General features: G+C 63.7%; 1 protein-coding gene across 1 annotated transcript in view; it reads right to left on the bottom strand.

Annotated features, from left to right (window-relative positions):
- The window catches only part of PTCH2 (patched 2), a 54,406-nt gene that overhangs the window by 19,672 nt on the left and 18,228 nt on the right, over positions 1–16,506 (bottom strand). The window contains exons 2-7 of the mRNA XM_050961113.1: positions 10,368–10,557; positions 10,083–10,152; positions 9,532–9,623; positions 4,011–4,206; positions 2,799–2,920; positions 1,399–1,546 (exon numbers count right to left, since the gene is read on the bottom strand). Coding sequence (XP_050817070.1) covers positions 1,399–1,546; positions 2,799–2,920; positions 4,011–4,206; positions 9,532–9,623; positions 10,083–10,152; positions 10,368–10,483 — 744 coding nt within the window. The 5' untranslated portion in view covers positions 10,484–10,557. The remainder of the gene's footprint in view (positions 1–1,398; positions 1,547–2,798; positions 2,921–4,010; positions 4,207–9,531; positions 9,624–10,082; positions 10,153–10,367; positions 10,558–16,506) is intronic.

Genomic DNA, 16,506 nt, shown 5'->3' with positions numbered 1-16,506 from the left:
GTTATTGATATAAACTGGGACCATATAGAACATGGTTGCAACCAAGGTCCTGTAGTGGCACCAAATCTTATGTAAAGGGGGTCATATAAGGTGTCTAAGACAAGGTTATGGGTTACTGGTTATGATTATGTTGTCTGTATGTATGTGTCATTTTGTAGTTGAAATTATAAGTATTGGCTCTATACTGTCTGTATTTTGTATTTGTGCTCTGCTTCTGGGTGACACCCCAGACAAGGTGGTGTTAGCTCTGCCTAGCCTGCTTGATGGCCCATTAAGGACCATCAGCTACACAATTGACCCATGGAGAGGAGGCAGATGCGCCTTGTAACTCAGCAGGGTGTGCAGGGACTTGCCCATGTGACTCCAGACTCCATGTTGCTGTAATTTTCCACAATAAGAACAAAGAAGTGTTCTTACACCTGGAAAAGCCTATATAAGGCTGATGCCTCATCTCCATCTTGTCTTCAGTCCTGCTTCCTACCTCTGGAGGGACTTTGCTACAAACTGAAGCTCTACACAAGGGACTGATGACCCATCCCAGCGGGGGATGTTCTCCAGAGACTTGATTTAAACCTGCAGTTTACTCCATCACTGCTACAAGCCTGAACTAAGAACTTTGCCATTACTGTATGTAATTGATTCCATTTAACCAATTCTAGCTCTCATCTCTACCTTTTTCCCTTTATGAATAAACCTTTAGATTTTCGATTCTAAAAGACTGGCAACAGCGTGATTTGTGGGCAAGATCTGATGTGTATATTGACCTGGGTCTGGGGCTTGGTCCTTTGGGATCGAGAGAACCGTTTTCTTTTATCGGGGTGTTGGTTTTCATAACCATTCATCCCCAGGGCGAGTGGCACTGGTGGTGATACTGGGAGACTGGAGTGTCTAAGGAAATTGCTTGTGTGACTTGTGGTTAGCCAGTGGGGTGAAACCAAAGTCTTTTTTGTCTGGTTGGTTTGGTTTGCCTTAGAGGTGGAAAAACCCCAGCCTTGGGCTGTGACTGCCCTGTTTGAGCAATTGGTCCTGAATTGGCACTCTCAGTTGGGTCCCGCCAGAACCGCATCGTCACACTTGCTCACCCCCCCCCACATGCTCACACACCCCCGGCACACTCACACCCCTGGCATGCTCACAGATCCCCGGCACACTTACACCTCCTGGCATGCTCACCCCCGCTCTGACACTCACACCCCTCCTGGCATGCTCACACCCCCCTGGCACACTCACACCCCCAGCATGCTCACACACCCCGGCACGCTCACACCCTTCCCAGCACACACAGACATGCACACAGATGTGTGCACACAGAGACCCCGCAAGTCGCACCATGCTGCACTGTTGATGAGCAGCCACCCCCCCGTCCCCTCAAAGGGTGGGGATCGGCCCCCCTCCTACCTCCACAAACTCCCTCTGCCAGGCCTCCAGGATGGCAGCCGCCTTCTCCTCACTCCAGCCGATGTCCTGGATCTCGTAGTCATCCCTGAAGTGCTCATAGAGCTGCCGCGGGCTCATGAGCAGGAACATGCTCTGCAGGGCCTCCGCGCTGCCGGGACAGGACACACCTATGGGTCCAGGCTTGGGCCCCATAGTGCCCAACGGAGCGCCCCAGCCTGCCCCGCGTCCCTCCCAAGCGCCCCAGCCTGCCCCGCGTCCCCCCGGAGCGCCCCAGCCTGCCCCGCGTCCCCCCGGAGCGCCCCAGCCCGCCCCACGTCCCTCCCAAGCGCCCCAGCCTGCCCCGCGTCCCCCCGGAGCGCCACAGCCTGCCCCGCGTCCCTCCCAAGCGCCCCAGCCTGCCCCGCGTCCCCCCGGAGCGCCCCAGCCTGCCCCGCGTCCCTCCCAAGCGCCCCAGCCTGCCCCGTGTCCCCCCCCAGCGCCCCACCCTGCCCTGCGTCCCCCGAGTGCCCCAGCTGAGTGGCCAGCCCCACCCCGCTTCCCCTCACCCTGAGCACGCCAGTCGGGCAGCCGGCCCCGCCCCCAGTGTCCCCCCACAGCTCTCCAGTCCGCCCCGCGTCCCCCCCCGAGTGCCCCAGCTGGGCGGCCGGCCCCACCCTGCGTACCCCCTTGAGCTCCCCAGTGAGGCAGCCGGCCCCACCCCGTGCCCCCCCCGAGTGCCCCAGCCGGGGGGCCAGCCCCACCCCGTGCCCCCCCCGAGTGCCCCAGCCGGGGGGCCAGCCCCACCCCGTGTCCTCCCCCGAGCGCCCCAGCCGGGCGGCCAGCCCCACCCCGTGTCCTCCCCCGAGTGCCCCAGCCGGGCGGTCAGCCCCACCCCGTGTCCCCCCCGACTGCTCCAGCCAGGTGGTCAGCCCCACCCCGAGAGCCCCAGCCGGGCGGTCAGCCCCACCCCGTGTCCCCCCCGAGTGCTCCAGTCGGACAGTCAGCCCCACCCCGAGCGCCCCAGCTGAGTGGCCGGCCCTGCCCCGTGTCCCCCCCCAGAGCGTCCCGCCCCATGTCCCCCCTCCCCAAGCGCCCCAGCTGGACAGGCGGGTGGCCCCACCCCCAGTGTCCCCTCCACAGCACTGCAGCTGGGCAGCCCCACAACGCAGCAGAGCCCTGGGCTGGCCTAGGACACACGTGGCTCGGGGGTTTGCCCGTCCCAGCGGACCCAGCCTGGGCACGCCCTGCTTGCTAGGAAGGAAATCTGGGAATCCCAAGTAGCTCGGGGGCAGAGGGTCGGGCCAGGCAGGAGAGAACTCAAAGCGCCTTCGCTCTCCCAGCCGCCGTGGGGGCTCGTCCATGGCCCCACACAGGGGGAGCCTGAGGCCCAGGCCTCCCCCACCCCCCGTGCCCATGCTTACCTCAGCAGCCTGCCCTGGGGGTCCTTCGTGGTGCCACCCAGGATCAGCTCCTCTTGCCAGTGCATGAATTTCCGGGAGAAGCCGTGGCAGCCCCCCGTCAGCTCGGCAGGGATGTCAGGATCCTGGGGGGGGCAGGGGGTGGGTGAGCACAGGCACAGGAGCCGGGGGAGCCAGGCCGTGCACCTCCCAGGCCCAAAACGTTGTGAGGGGAGGTGCAAGGGGCCCAGCTGTGCCCTCAGCTGCGCGGGTGTCAATCCGGAGCAGAGTCACCTTGGCAGGACACGGCCTGAGGCCTCCCAGCTGCCAGGAGCTGCACCAGGCAGGCAGGAGCTGGGGCAGGGTCCAGGCTGTTTACAAGACCCGAGAGACCGCCTGGCTGGCACGGCTCTCCAGCTGCCTCGAGCCATCGGGCACGGCTAAATTAGGAACCGACCTTGGGGATTCTGCACTTTACTCTGCCGGGGGAGCAAAGCCACTGGCTCTGTGGACCCGCAGGGCCCAGGGATGTGGGGCCCAGCACTGTCTGCCGGGCGGCAGAGAAATAACCCTGCCAAAGCACTAGCTGCCGGCAGAGGGCCCCACCCTTGGGGAGGCAGGGGGGTGTCTCTTCGCTCTCTGGTTCCTGCGGCCTGGCAGTCTCAGGGGTCACTGGACGCATTGCAAAGGGGTCAATGCAGCCCTGGCAGCCCCAGAAAGGGCCAGGGGACACGGCATCGAGAAAGGGATGGAGACGGAGCAAGGAGAAGCTTTGAGACTTCCCCAATTCCCTGGCAGGGTTGGAGCCGGGGCCAGGGCCACAGGGACGGCCTGTCTGAAATACACGGCCGGCTCCTCTGTGGCTGGCCACGGGGGACACCAGGGAGTGGCTGGCCCTGCATTTCACCCTGGCAGTGTCCCCCCCGCAGAGCCTGCGAGCTGAACTGAGACACACACACACACACACACACACACACACACACAAACGGAAGAGGCGGGGACACACACACACAGACAGGCAGGGGACACAGACACACACAGGCAGGGACACACAGACACACAGGCAGATACACACACACACAGGCAGGGACACGGACACAAACACACGCACACACACACAGACACAGGCAGATACATACACACACACACAGAGGCAGGGACACAGATACACAGACACAGACACACACACAGGGAAGAGGGGGTGACCCCCCTTCCCCTGTGTCCGGTGGCACCCACCTGCTGGCTCGGCCTGTTGGGGGCGCTGGCGGGGCACGCGGGCTCGCGTGGGTTGAGGCAGGGCCGCTCCACGTAGGCCTGTCCCACCTGTGCCTTGTCCAGCAGCTCCCGGAAGCCCTCCAGCGAGGTGAACTGGCCCAGCTCCTCCAGCAGCTGCACGGGGTCCAGGTTCGTCCACTGGATGTCCGGCCGCCCCCTGCCAAAACAAGAGCACACGCCCAGAGAGTCATGCACCCGGCCACTCCCCTGCAGACACCTGCCCCTGCATGGATGGGGGCCCCCTGCACTGGCACCTGCCCTCTGGCCATGCCCAGGCTAGTAATGCAGGAGGGTGCCCTCTCATGGCCCAGGGGCTGGCGGCACACAGGGCTGGTCCCCAGCCACCCAGAAACCTCTGTCCCAAATCCCTGGGTCCCTGCGCCCAGGACTCCCCTGCGGGGCCGGCCAGGCACCACCACTACCCGCTGCAGGAGGGACTAGGGAAAGGGTGGGGTGGGAACTGTAGCAATGGGGTTTTGCTGCCAGGATTTGCCAACCCCCTCCCCCCTGGCCCTCCACCCCACCCCTGTGCAAGGCGGCTACCCCCAAAGCCAGCACCAGATGCCAAGTCAAATAGCATGGCTGATCCTGTTACACGCCCCCGGCCCAGCGCTGCTCCCGGCCCCTCCTTTGTGCCACCAGTCAGGGCAATTAGCACCCGCGCCCTGATGTCTTGATAGAGGGGAGCAGACGGCCGGGACGGGGCCAGGCAGAGGGAGAGGGGCAGCACCCTGGGGCAGGCGGGGGAAAGTGAGAACAGACTGCAAACTGCCGCCCAGGACCTCCACCCCTTCTGATCCCCACTCCTCCTCACACCTTGTCCCCGCCCTGCAGTCCCCACCTCTCCTGGGCCTCCCCGTGCCTTGCCCCCCAGCTGCTGATGGTGCAGCAAGGATGTAGCAGGCACAAGGGAACAGTGTCTGGCACCTGCTGCTGACCTGCTGGGCGACCCTGGGCAAGTCCCTCCCCCCGTGCCTCAGTTTCCCCTCCCACCCTGCGCCAACCTCTTCTACGCAGGATGTAGGCTGCTTGGAGCGGGGGCTGCTTGCTGCCATGTCTGTGACCCCCCCGCAGCCTCGCCCTGCCAAGGGCAGCCCAGAGGGCATGCCAACTCCCCCCGCCCCCCCGCACACAGCACACTGGGGCTCCAACCCACAGGCTTGAGCACAGCCAGGCCCCAGAGATCCCTGGGAAATCACAAAGGGCAGGGGAAGAGCTGGTCCCCTGAAGTGTGTGGGGGGCAGCTGGCCACGCCCTGGGGGGAGGGGGTGGGAGCTGGGATGGCCTGGCTCCTCAGCCATCTCCTCACTGTCCCCAGATGCAGGGACCCAGCAAAACTCCATCCTCTGAAGCCACCTGGACCCCCAGTGCACACCATGGGCACGGTCCCAGCTTGCTCCCTGCAGCCCTCACAGACCGGCTGAGAGCCCCGTCCATCTGGACTGGGACCGGGGTGGAGAGGGACCAGCGGGGACCCACTGGCGCAGGGGCTGCAGGTAGGCAGACCGACAAGGGGTCAGACCCCAGGAATCTGGTGCCCCTGGTGTGCGGACAGGAAGTGGGGCACGTCTGAGTGGAGCAGGGGGAGCAATGCCCGGGCTGGGAGGGCTGTTATCAACTCCTCCCTCTCCCGTCAGCCTGGCCGTTCACCCCATCCTCTGCCTTGGATCAGGCCCTGCCAGCTGCCATCCATGCCATACACTAACACCACACCAGCTAGGATCTGCCGCTCGCCTGGCCCCCAAGGGATGGGCTGAGGGAGCCTGGCACGATGTCCCCGCAGCACAGCCACCTTCTTCTGCCTCCTCCAGCACCGCACGGGGGACTGCAAACCAAATCTTTGACCCGCAGCGCCTGAGAGAGATGGGCCAGGCTAAGGGCACAGCCCAGCAGGACAGGGGCACTCCACAGAGAGGGTGAAAGCCACACGTCAGCACCCAACGGACTTGGCCAGCCCGGAGGGACTTCGGTAGCCATGGGGCTGAGGCACAAGGCAGATGGCAAGCAAGAGCTCTGCATAGCTTGGGTAAGCGACACGCCTCTGGGGGGGTTAGGCGGTAACCGTCTTGGAGCACGTGAGGCGTGTGGAACCTGCAGGGGAGCAGGGAAGGGCGACCCGGGTGTCTCGACAAGTTCAGCGGGGAGCGAGCCGGCGAACACACCCCAGAAGGATCCAGCCGGGAGTGACTCCGACTGCGGGGCCGGCTTCCGAGGGCAGGGTGGGAGCCCCCGCACCAGAGACGCTGGCCTGGCCCCAGAGGTTGGCCCATAGGGCACAACCCTGCACTGGTAGCCGGGGATGAGCATGGTGGGGCCAGACCCTCTTCCTCTTCTATGGCCCTGTGGCTAGAGGTGGGCCCAGCCACCGGAGGATCGAGCTAGCACTGGAGATAGGGACTAACCCTGGCCAATGGGCACCAGCCACCATATGGCCCTGATCTCGGGCTGGCAGAAGCTGGGGTCTCCTGTGCCAAGGACTCTCCTGCTACTTTGGTCATGCAGGTCGGTCCAGCCATGCCGGCTGACGGGAGAAGGGCACCATGGGTCCAGTGTCTGCATCTGCTTGCTCCAGCTTCCAGCAGGAAGGGCCCAAGGGATTCTGGCGCGTCAGGGAGGATCCGGAGCCGGCCTTTCCTTGGACATGCCAATGCCTCTTCATCTTCCTGGTGCCCACGGGACCAGCCGGGCGCAGCAAAGCGGCGCTACCCCTTTAGATGCAGTCTGCAGCCCCGGCCCCATCTCCTGCTCCATGAGCTGTGCAGTTGGTTCCCGCCCGATGCCACAGCTCCATCCCCAGGCTTGCCGGGAGAGGGGGGAAGGAGAGCCAGGGGCCTCCGAACCACCTTGGCTAGGCCCAGCGAGGAAGTGGCAGAGATCCCGGTGGGGGAGCTGCTCCCAGTTCCTGAAGATGGCAGTGGACGTCCGTCGCAAAACGGCCACAGACCCGCATGGGGTCCGAGCCCGCAAGCACTGAGCGCCCTGTCCGCTCACAGCGTCGGCCCTTCGGTCCCTGAGCAGATGCTGCCTGATGGGGCAAAGGGTGTCTCTGGGTCTCGGCTCTGGCCTGCCCTCCGCTGTATTTCCTCCTGGTCCCACGCGAGAGCAGGAAGCAGGGATGGCATGGTCCGCGCCGGCTGGCAGGGGCCTGCGTCATGTCGGGCGAGGTCTCCTTTCTCATAACGAACCGAAGGAAAGAATAACGAGCTCTGGGAGGAGAAAGGAAGGGCAGGAGCCGGAGCGGGAGCGAGACGAGGCGGAGAAGAGCTGGGCGTGGGGAAGAAACTCCCTCCAATAATTCACGGCGGCTGGCTCGGAACTGGGCGCGCGCTTTGAGATTCCCACATACCAAACCGCACTGCTGCCGCTGCCGGAGAGCTCCTTTCTCTGCTGCTTCTTGCTTCACTGAGCCAAGGCAGCCGCTTTTGTTTTTCCAGCGAGGGCTGCGCTTTGTTCCCCCTCACGGTGCAAGGGGGAAGAGAGGCTGAGGTGGAAGCCGGGGTAGGGGGAAAAGATCGGAGAGTTCAGCCCCTGTGCACTGAGACCCGCTCACGCTCAGGACCAGGAGAGAGATCCCCTTTCCCTCCCACCCGGGGGCTGGGCGTGGGGCAGAGAGGAAGGAAGGAGTGAGGAGCTGGGCCTGGAAGAGGGGTGATCCCACCCCGGCTCTGCCTGCTCCCCGCTCCGCTGACAGCTTTGGAGCACGATCACAAGATCCCCTTTTACCAGCCAGGGTGCTGTGGCCTCCCGGCTGACTCTGACCCCCGGCATGGCAGATCACAGCCCCCCAGCCACATTTTCCCCTGCTGCCAGCACCCCGTCCTTTTGCCACCCATCCCAAAGTCAAGGGGGTGGGGGGAGTTGCCCAGGCTTTGGGGGGGAGGTTGTTTTACAATCCTTCTCTCCCTTTATCTACTAGCGTTTGAAAGCCCCCAGGCCCCCCTTCCCTCCCACTCTCGAGGGGCAGCAGGCTGAATACCACCACTATTTCATTTGTTGGGCAACTGGCGGCTTTCAGGGCGGCATTAGCATGAGAATGCGGGCGCTGCCGTTTGCTGACAAAGGGCCTCGCAGACAAACAGCCGTGTAAACAGAAAGAATGCCAAGTATTGTTCCCCACTCCCCTCCAGACCCCCCCATGCACCCTCAGGGAAACCTGAGGACCAGCCCAGGAGAGAGGCGTCAGGGCCCACGATCTGGCAGTGGAGCCTGGCGGGGGCAGCCCCAGCGGCTAATGCACCCAGCTGGGAGCTGGGTTCTCCTCCTAGCTCTGGCACTGAGCCACCAGGCAACCTTGGCCAACTCTCCCCACCTCAGTTTCCATGTCTGGATAACAGGGACAGCGACGCTGACTGCTGACATTTGGTCCCCTCTCTGAGGTGGGTGGCTATCAGTGTCCACATGTACAGATGGGGAAACTGAGGCACAGGGCAGCACCGCAACTTGCCCAGGGTCACTCAGGGAGTCAGCTGAGGAGCTGGGAACCCAGGAGTCCTGCATTCTGCTGCTCACTCACTGGGAGGCTTAATTCAAATAGTGAATAGTGCCTGTAAAATACTTAGGGGTCTCGCAGCCTCTGTACCACCCATCCCTCCAGGGGCAGCGCCAACAGGGCTGGCACATGGGCTGGGCACAGAGGAGCATCAACTCAGCTACACAGCACTGTGTCCCAGCCCAGGGCAACAGCCTGCACCATAACCAGGAGGCCCTTGGCCCTGCATCACCCGCCAGCCTGACACGTACACAGGGTCACAACCATGCCCTGCCCTGGGGTGAGATCACACGTCTGGGCTCGGCCCCACAGGCAGTGAGGGTGCGACCCCCACTGGGCCTGCTGCCCTCTGATGAGCCATGGGCCAGTCCAGGAGCAGATGGAGATGCCACATAGCCTGTTGGGCAGTAACCCTGCCCCCAGGGTCAGGCCTACAGGCCCAGCGACTATCGCCATGGGGTGCCCAGCTACTGGCGGGAACTACGGCTTCCCACAGCCTGGATCTGGGGTGGCCACCGAGAGGGGAGAGGCTGGTTAGGACATGAGGCCCCCGCACTTGATGCCCAGTGCCCAGGAGCCTCCTCACAAGCTGGGGGGCACTCAGAGGAGAGCCATAGGAAGGGTCGGGAGGCTGGAGGAGGGCTGTAAAGGGAGCAGCATGCACAGTTGGCGGAGTGGCGGTCAGGGCCACGCAAACAGTCTCGAAGAGCTGAGCAGGCACAGATCCCAGCGGGTGGGCAGAGAGAAGAGTCCTACGTTGACTAGCCTGGGAATCCTGCCAGCTCCTGCAGGGTGGCCGAAGTGGGGTACCGCACACACCAGGGTCCCCGGGCGCTGGTGCAGCAGCTAACTGGCAAGCGGTAACTGGGCAGAGCTGGTCACGTGCACTGCCCCATCGATACCCTGCCAGCCCAGCCGGGAGCCCGCAGGCAGACCCCACTGGGAAAGGGGGACCCAGCACCTCCCGCAGACCAGCGGGTGGAGGGTACTCACGGGAGGTAGGCGGAGCCTCCTTGCAGCTTGGCGCCGTCCCAGAAGCAGTCCAGCGGGGTCAGGATCACACAGGGGAAAAGCTTCTCGATCATCTGGGGGGGGGGGCGACACAAGGGGAGGGATCAGAACCACTGCTGGATCCCCGGTGGCACTATCACCGCCACCCACATGCTTCTTCCCCTGCCGGCTCCGGCCCCCACCTCCCCAGCCCTGCTCCCTGCTGCGGGGGTGAGAGCCTTCTCCTCTGCAGCTCCAGCAGCCTCCCTGGGACTGTCCCGCTACGCAGAGCCAGACCCTGCCCCCGTGCCTCTCTGTACTGCATACAGCCAGAGCAGGGCCAGGCCTGGATCTCGCACTGCGGCCAGACAAACTCTGGACCCAATCCAGCCTTTTCCCATCGCCCTCGTGCCCCAGGCTCGCTGCCCCTGCGGGTGACACCAGTGCGTGGGGCCAGCCGCCCTGCAGAGCGGGGCCTGGGCAGCAGGACGTCAGTGATTTCCCGGGCACTTCAGAGCAAGTCCTGCAGTGCCGATCCAGTCCCAGGGCCTCACCCGCTCGATCATGCCGTTCTCAATGATGGGGACACCAGATTTGTAGCAGATTTTGTTCAAATCCCAGGATCTGGGAAAATAAGCAGAGAAATGAAAGGAAGGTGAGAATGGCGGAGGGAGCTGTACGGTGCTGGGCACTGGGGGGGAATCAAGAGAGACAAGATCATTAGGAAGCATTAGGAGGAGCAGGGCACCAGGAGGGGACTGGGCTGGGGCATCAGGAGGCAGAGTGGAATCCAGACCCTGGGACCCCCATGGCCCGTGGCCCTTTTGCGTCACACTCACTTTCCATACAGCGAGACTTGCACCTTGCTGGCTGCCAGCGCCGCCTCGAGGTGCAGCTCCAGCGCCTCCTGGGTGAGGACGTTCTCCCCTTCCTGTTTCGGGGTCTGGATCAGCATTTGGGACGTGTAGATGGATTCTTCCCCCAGCTTCTCTTTCGTGTACCTGAGCTCCTGGCTGACACGGCTGCCGGCTGGGGAGAGAACGAGAGAACTCCAATTAACACGCCGCCCCCAAGGTGGCTGGGGACCCTCCCGGAGGCAGCTCCCCCCAGCGGACGCCCCCTAGAGATGAGACTGGCTGGAGCTCAGCTCTGCCCAGAGCACTTGAACGAGGGGACATCCAACGAAATGAGGAGGCAAGAAATTAGAGAACATGTTTTTACACAATGCAGGATTAACCCGTGGAACTCCCTGCAACAGGACAGCCCAGAGCTCAGCGGGGGATCAGATTTTCTGTGGATCCTGAGACCTGCTGGGCCTACAAATTTACCCCAATTGTGAGCTCAGCTGTAAAAAGTTCATCAGATGTTACAATAACCTAAAATAACCAATGCTGGTGAGCAAAGGTCCGAAAGGGCGACAGAAAAATGGCCCTAGTCTAATCCAAAAGGCCAAGCTGACCTCACCTGAGAACTGGGCTGAAATGAACTGGCGATGTGCAGCCGGAAGTTAATATGCCAAAGTTGGTACATCCGATAGTAGGCCTAACTGGTGGACAGACAGGGCTGGGCTGGCCCTTGGTGGGGCCTTAAAGAAAGAGATTTGGTGCGGAAAGACATAAAAAACAGACAGAGGCTCCTGGAGTGAGCCCCACCGTCCTAGCTGCCACCCACACTGCCTCCTGGGGCCCCGCGCCTTTGTCACGTTGATCCCAAGACGTGTCCTGACCACAGAGAGACGGACTCGGCCGATGTCGCCACCCCATCGGCTCCAGCCGCATCCCAGACACCCGCTGAGGGGACCGTTCTGACCATCTCTGAGACCATTTAAACCGACGGTCAGACGAGGGGGCTGACGGGAGGGGAATGGAGCCTGCGTTACAATAAAAGCTGTAGTTTATCTTTGGCATTTCAAAGGCTTTAGCTGGTTTCCCTTTAACGGAAGGTTAGAAGGGTTTTCAGGGTGCGTTTGCTGTGGCACAAAGTGGGCTGAGTCTCTGTCTACCAAGCCCCGGGGTTTGTGTAACCCTGGGCAATGACTGCATTACGTTATGGGGCACCTCCCGCATACACCAGAATAGAAACAGAAGAGGAAACAAACCCTCCCCCCCCCGAGCATGTCCTGCCTGAGCCGCCTTGTACGCACGGTTACGCTGCACGCACCCTGTGAGCAAGGCGCCCCACCGGTAAATACGGACACACGTGTTTGCTTTCGCAGCACCTAGCGCATGATGGCGGTTTGGCTAAACCCACCCGACCCCCGAAAAAAACCCTGGACAGATGCTGTCCTGGCTAGGCAGGATGTCTGGGAACTGACTCGATTCTCAATTCTCAACGTGCTGTCACATTCCTCTCACTCATGGGGTGCCCCAAGTCGAGACCCACCCCCCCCTTCCTGCGCTAACACAGATGTGGGAGAGCCGTCGGAGCGAGACGAGAGGGACGGGCTCTTCCCACCTAGCTGGGACCAGCTGTGGGGTTTCCGTACCCCACTGCATGCTCTCTGGGGCAGGGAATGGTCCTCTCTGTGGTGGGGCCTGGTGCTGGCTGGCCTCTGCACACTGAAACAAACAAACAACAATTCCTTCTTCTTTGCTGCTCATTAGATAAGTCAGACTGGCCCAGGAACCTGCCAGCCGCTGGGCCTCGGCTGGGCCTGTCCCTTGCTGCAGGCAAGGGGTGCGCTGTGGGTTTGACCCCAATCTCCCTCGCGCTCCTTACAAATTTCAGTCCAGTGACGGCAGCCAGATGCAAACTGCAGAGACACAGCCCACCCCAGTGGGTGGCTGGGACCCTGCACATGAACCTCCTTTGCCAGCGTCGAGCCTGAGGGCGCCTGGGGAAGAACTTGTGAGCTACCAGCCTGCGTTTCAGGATGGCGTCAGGCAGGCCTTGCTCCGCAGTGAGGCAGACAGAGGCTGGGATGGCAGCACTGGAGCTGCTCAGACAACCTCTTCGTTTTCCATTCGCTGTCCCCTAAGTTCCGCTCAGCTGTGCGGCCGCACAGCTGCCTATTAAGCCCTGCGCAGGGGCTCAGGGCTGCAGCAGGGAGAGATGCCTCTCCCCAGCGCTGACTTGCCACACCGGGCAGAGGCGCCTCTCCCTGCCACCCCAGCAGCTACCTGCCACGCTGGGGAGAGGTGCCTCTCCCTACCGGCCCCAGCACCGACCTGCCACGCTGGGGAGAGGCACCTCTCCCTGCCACCCCAGCAGCTACCTGCCACGCTGGGGAGAGGCACTTCTCCTTGCCGGCCCCAGCACCGACCTGCCGCGCCGGGGAGAGGCGCCTATCCCTGCCGGCCGCAGCACCGACCTGCCGCGCCGGGGAGAGGCGCCTATCCCTGCCGGCCGCAGCACCGACCTGCCGCGCCGGGGAGAGGCGCCTATCCCTGCCGGCCGCAGCACCGACCTGCCGCGCCGGGGAGAGGCACCTCTCCCTGCCACCCCAGCAGCTACCTGCCACGCTGGGGAGAGGCGCTTGTCCTCGCCGGCCCCAGCACCGACCTGCCGCGCCGGGGAGAGGCGCCTATCCCTGCCGGCCGCAGCACCGACCTGCCGCGCCGGGGAGAGGCACCTCTCCCTGCCACCCCAGCAGCTACCTGCCACGCTGGGGAGAGGCGCTTGTCCTCGCCGGCCCCAGCACCGACCTGCCGCGCCGGGGAGAGGCGCCTATCCCTGCCGGCCGCAGCACTGACCTGCCGCGCCGGGGAGAGGCGCCTATCCCTGCCGGCCCCAGCATCGACCTGTCACGCTGGGGAGAGGCACCTCTCCCTGCCACCCCAGCAGCTACCTGCCACGCTGGGGAAAGGCGCTTCTCCCTGCCGGCCCCAGCACCGACCTGCCGCGCCGGGGAGAGGCGCCTAATCCTGCCAGCCCCAGCACCAACCTGCCGTGCCGGGGAGAGGCGCCTATCCCTGCCGGCCGCAGCACCGACCTGCCGCGCCGGGGAGAGGCGCCTAATCCTGCCGGCCCCAGCACCGACCTGCCGTGCCGGGGAGAGGCGCTTCTCCCTGCCGGCCCCAGCACCGACCTGCCGTGCCGGGGAGAGGTGCCTCTCCCTGCTGGCCCCAGCACCGACCTGCCATGCCGGGGAGAGGCGCCTCACCCTGCCGGCCCCAGCACCTACCTGCAATGCCGGGGAGAGGCGCCTAACCCTGCCAGCCCCAGCACCGACCTGCCATGCCGGGGAGAGGCGCCTAACCCTGCCAGCCCCAGCACCGACCTGCCATGCCGGGGAGAGGCGCCTCTCCCTGCCGGCCCCAGCACCGACCTCAGAGGGGCGCCTCTCCCCTATCCCGGAACGGCTGTGGCAAGAGAGGGCTGGGGGAATCCTCTCTCCTGACTGCAGCCCTGGGGCATCCTGCACCTCAAACCCCTCATCCCTGGTCCCACCCCAGAGCCCACCCCGTGCACCCCAACCCTCTGTCCCAGCCCTGAGCCCCCTCCCGCACCCTGAGCCCATTGGCTCCACCCCCACCACACATCGCCTCCATATTGGTGCACATAACATTCAATCCGCACATGGACGTAAAGAATTAGAGGGAACATTGGTCCAGGCCCATGTCACCATCAGCCCTGCGGCTGCAGCTGGGGACGGACACGTTCAGCCCCTCCCACACAGCCCACGCTGGCTCCTCACCAGACGCAGGCTCTCCAGCCGCTCACTGCCTCCGGCCTGCACCCCTGTAGCCATCCCAGAGCGTTCCTCGTGTCGCCCCTGTCTGTCGCACGCTGGAGAAGTTTTGGTCCTTCCTTTTGGGTTGTCTCTGCTCCTGCCCCATCCAGCAGCGGGGCCAGAGCTTCTCTCCAGGGGACTCATTTCTGCAGATCGCTCCTTTGATCTCCCACACAAGGCGGCTGCAACTTTCTTATCAAGCTCGTCTTTGCCTTCCCCCTTCTACCCTTGCTCTCTGGCACATCTGACCACGACGGACTCATCTCCTGCCCTTTCCCTCGTGAGCACCCAGCCAGTGCACCGCGCTGCTGAGCGGCCCGTCTCCATACCGTTCCCATCTCCCGTCAGAGGAACAACCTGTTTTCGCTCCACTCCCTGCAGCTCCAGGCATGCCAGAGAGACACACCGCCGTGCGGCCCTGCTCCCCACTAGCCCATCTGCCATATTGACCAGCAGCTTTCACCAGTGCCACACTTAGAACCACCTTGTGAATTCAACCCAGTGGAAACCGGAAAAGCAGATTTATCCAGCTGGGCCCACCGTCCAGCAACTCCTAGATTCAGGCAGCCCCAGCCCCTCCTCTGACGGGCCCCTCGCTCCCCTCTGGTCACCACCCAAAGGCGGCCAATTGCTCCCGCCGACCACCCCCGTCTCGCCGGCTGCCAGAGACCGGACCCATTTCTACACCCTGCTGCACTTCTAGAACATTCCAGGTTTTTCCCTCCCCATAGCCTGGGGTCTGGTCGCTTCCATTTTCCCTGGAGAAGCCCTGAGATTTCCATTCCCCAGCTGAAACCGCAGCTCGATGTCTCGGCTCTAGCTGCCTTTCCCATCTCAGCTGGGGCCAGGCCAATCATTTCAGGAGAAAGAGGAGTTCAACACAATGGCAGGGGGAGGGGGGTGTTTTCTGGAAATAAAATGGGGGTTTGGCAAACCTGACACTTGCCCCTTCCTCTAAAGCAGCTGGCACCAGCACCAGGCGGGGCAGATCAGCCGCGATGCATGCGCGCTCAGCCAGCCCGACTGGGCACAGCCTCTGCCCGGTTGCCGTATTCCCTCTGCAGACTCCCCCAGTGTGCAGAAGTGGGATTTGAATCCAGTTCTCCGGAGGTCCAGGGTGCTAACCACACAGCCTCTTTCCCCTCCACGCACCCTTTCCATGGCCGCTCATCCCAAGGGTCCAGCTGGACACACGTGTGGCCAGCGCAGAGAGCGCCAGCAAGCACAGCTTTGCAATCGCTGGCTCCCTGGCCCAAACAGCGCTATTCCCAGCGTCTCCCCCTCCAGCACCAGAGCACCTGGGGGAGGAGGGTGGGACGCTGCTGGTGCGTGTCAACGTGGCGTTAGGGGCGCCGCCCGGGTGTGACTCTGCAGGAGCCTTAGGCTGCGTTTCCAGCTCTGCTACAGGACATTGGGCAAGGCTCCCCCTCTGTCCAGCACCAACTCTCCTCCCCGGGGTGGCGGCAGGCTGTGGGGGTGCTGTGATGAAAGGGGAAAGGCACAAGTGCTCTTGCTCTTCCCCCAACCAGCCAGGGCCCTCACATTCCCGTCCACCTGAAATGGACCATAGCAATGGCAGGCCCGAGAGGGGAGAGGACACCCCTCAGAACGGGCCTGGGATGGGATGGACTCCCTGCAGAACAGGGCACCCCACGGAATAGGCCCAGGATGGGATGGGGCACCCCACAGAACAGGCCAGGGACACCCCACAGAACAGGCCCAGGATGGGATGGGGCACCCCACAGAACAGGCCACGGACACTCCACGGAACAGGCGAGGGATGCCTCATGGAATGAGACTGGGACGGGACGCCATGCAAAACGGAGCACCCCATGGAACAGGAGGGGGACAGGATGCCATGCAGAAGGGAGCATCCCACGGAACAGGCAGGGGACAGGACGCCATGCAGTACGGGGCATCCCACGGAACGGGCGGGGGACGGGACGCCATGCAGAACGGGGCATCCCACGGAACGGGCGGGGGACGGGACGCCATGCAGAACGGGGCATCCCACGGAACGGGCGGGGGACGGGACGCCATGCAGAAGGGGGCATCCCACGGAACGGGCGGGGGACGGGACGCCATGCAGAACGGGGCATCCCACGGAACGGGCGGGGGACGGGACGCCATGCAGAAGGGAGCATCCCACGGAACGGGCGGGGGACGGGACGCCATGCAGAACGGGGCATCCCACGGAACGGGCGGGGGACGGGACGCCATGCAGAACGGGGCATCCCACGGAACGGGCGGGGGACGGGACGCCATGCAGAACGGGGCATCCCACGGAACGGGCGGGGGACGGGACG

This window comes from Gopherus flavomarginatus, chromosome 7, assembly GCF_025201925.1.
Source record: "Gopherus flavomarginatus isolate rGopFla2 chromosome 7, rGopFla2.mat.asm, whole genome shotgun sequence".
Classification (NCBI taxonomy): Eukaryota; Metazoa; Chordata; order Testudines; family Testudinidae; genus Gopherus; species Gopherus flavomarginatus.
Note: the sequence above shows the minus strand (reverse complement) of the source record. Positions and strands in the feature narration are given on the sequence as shown.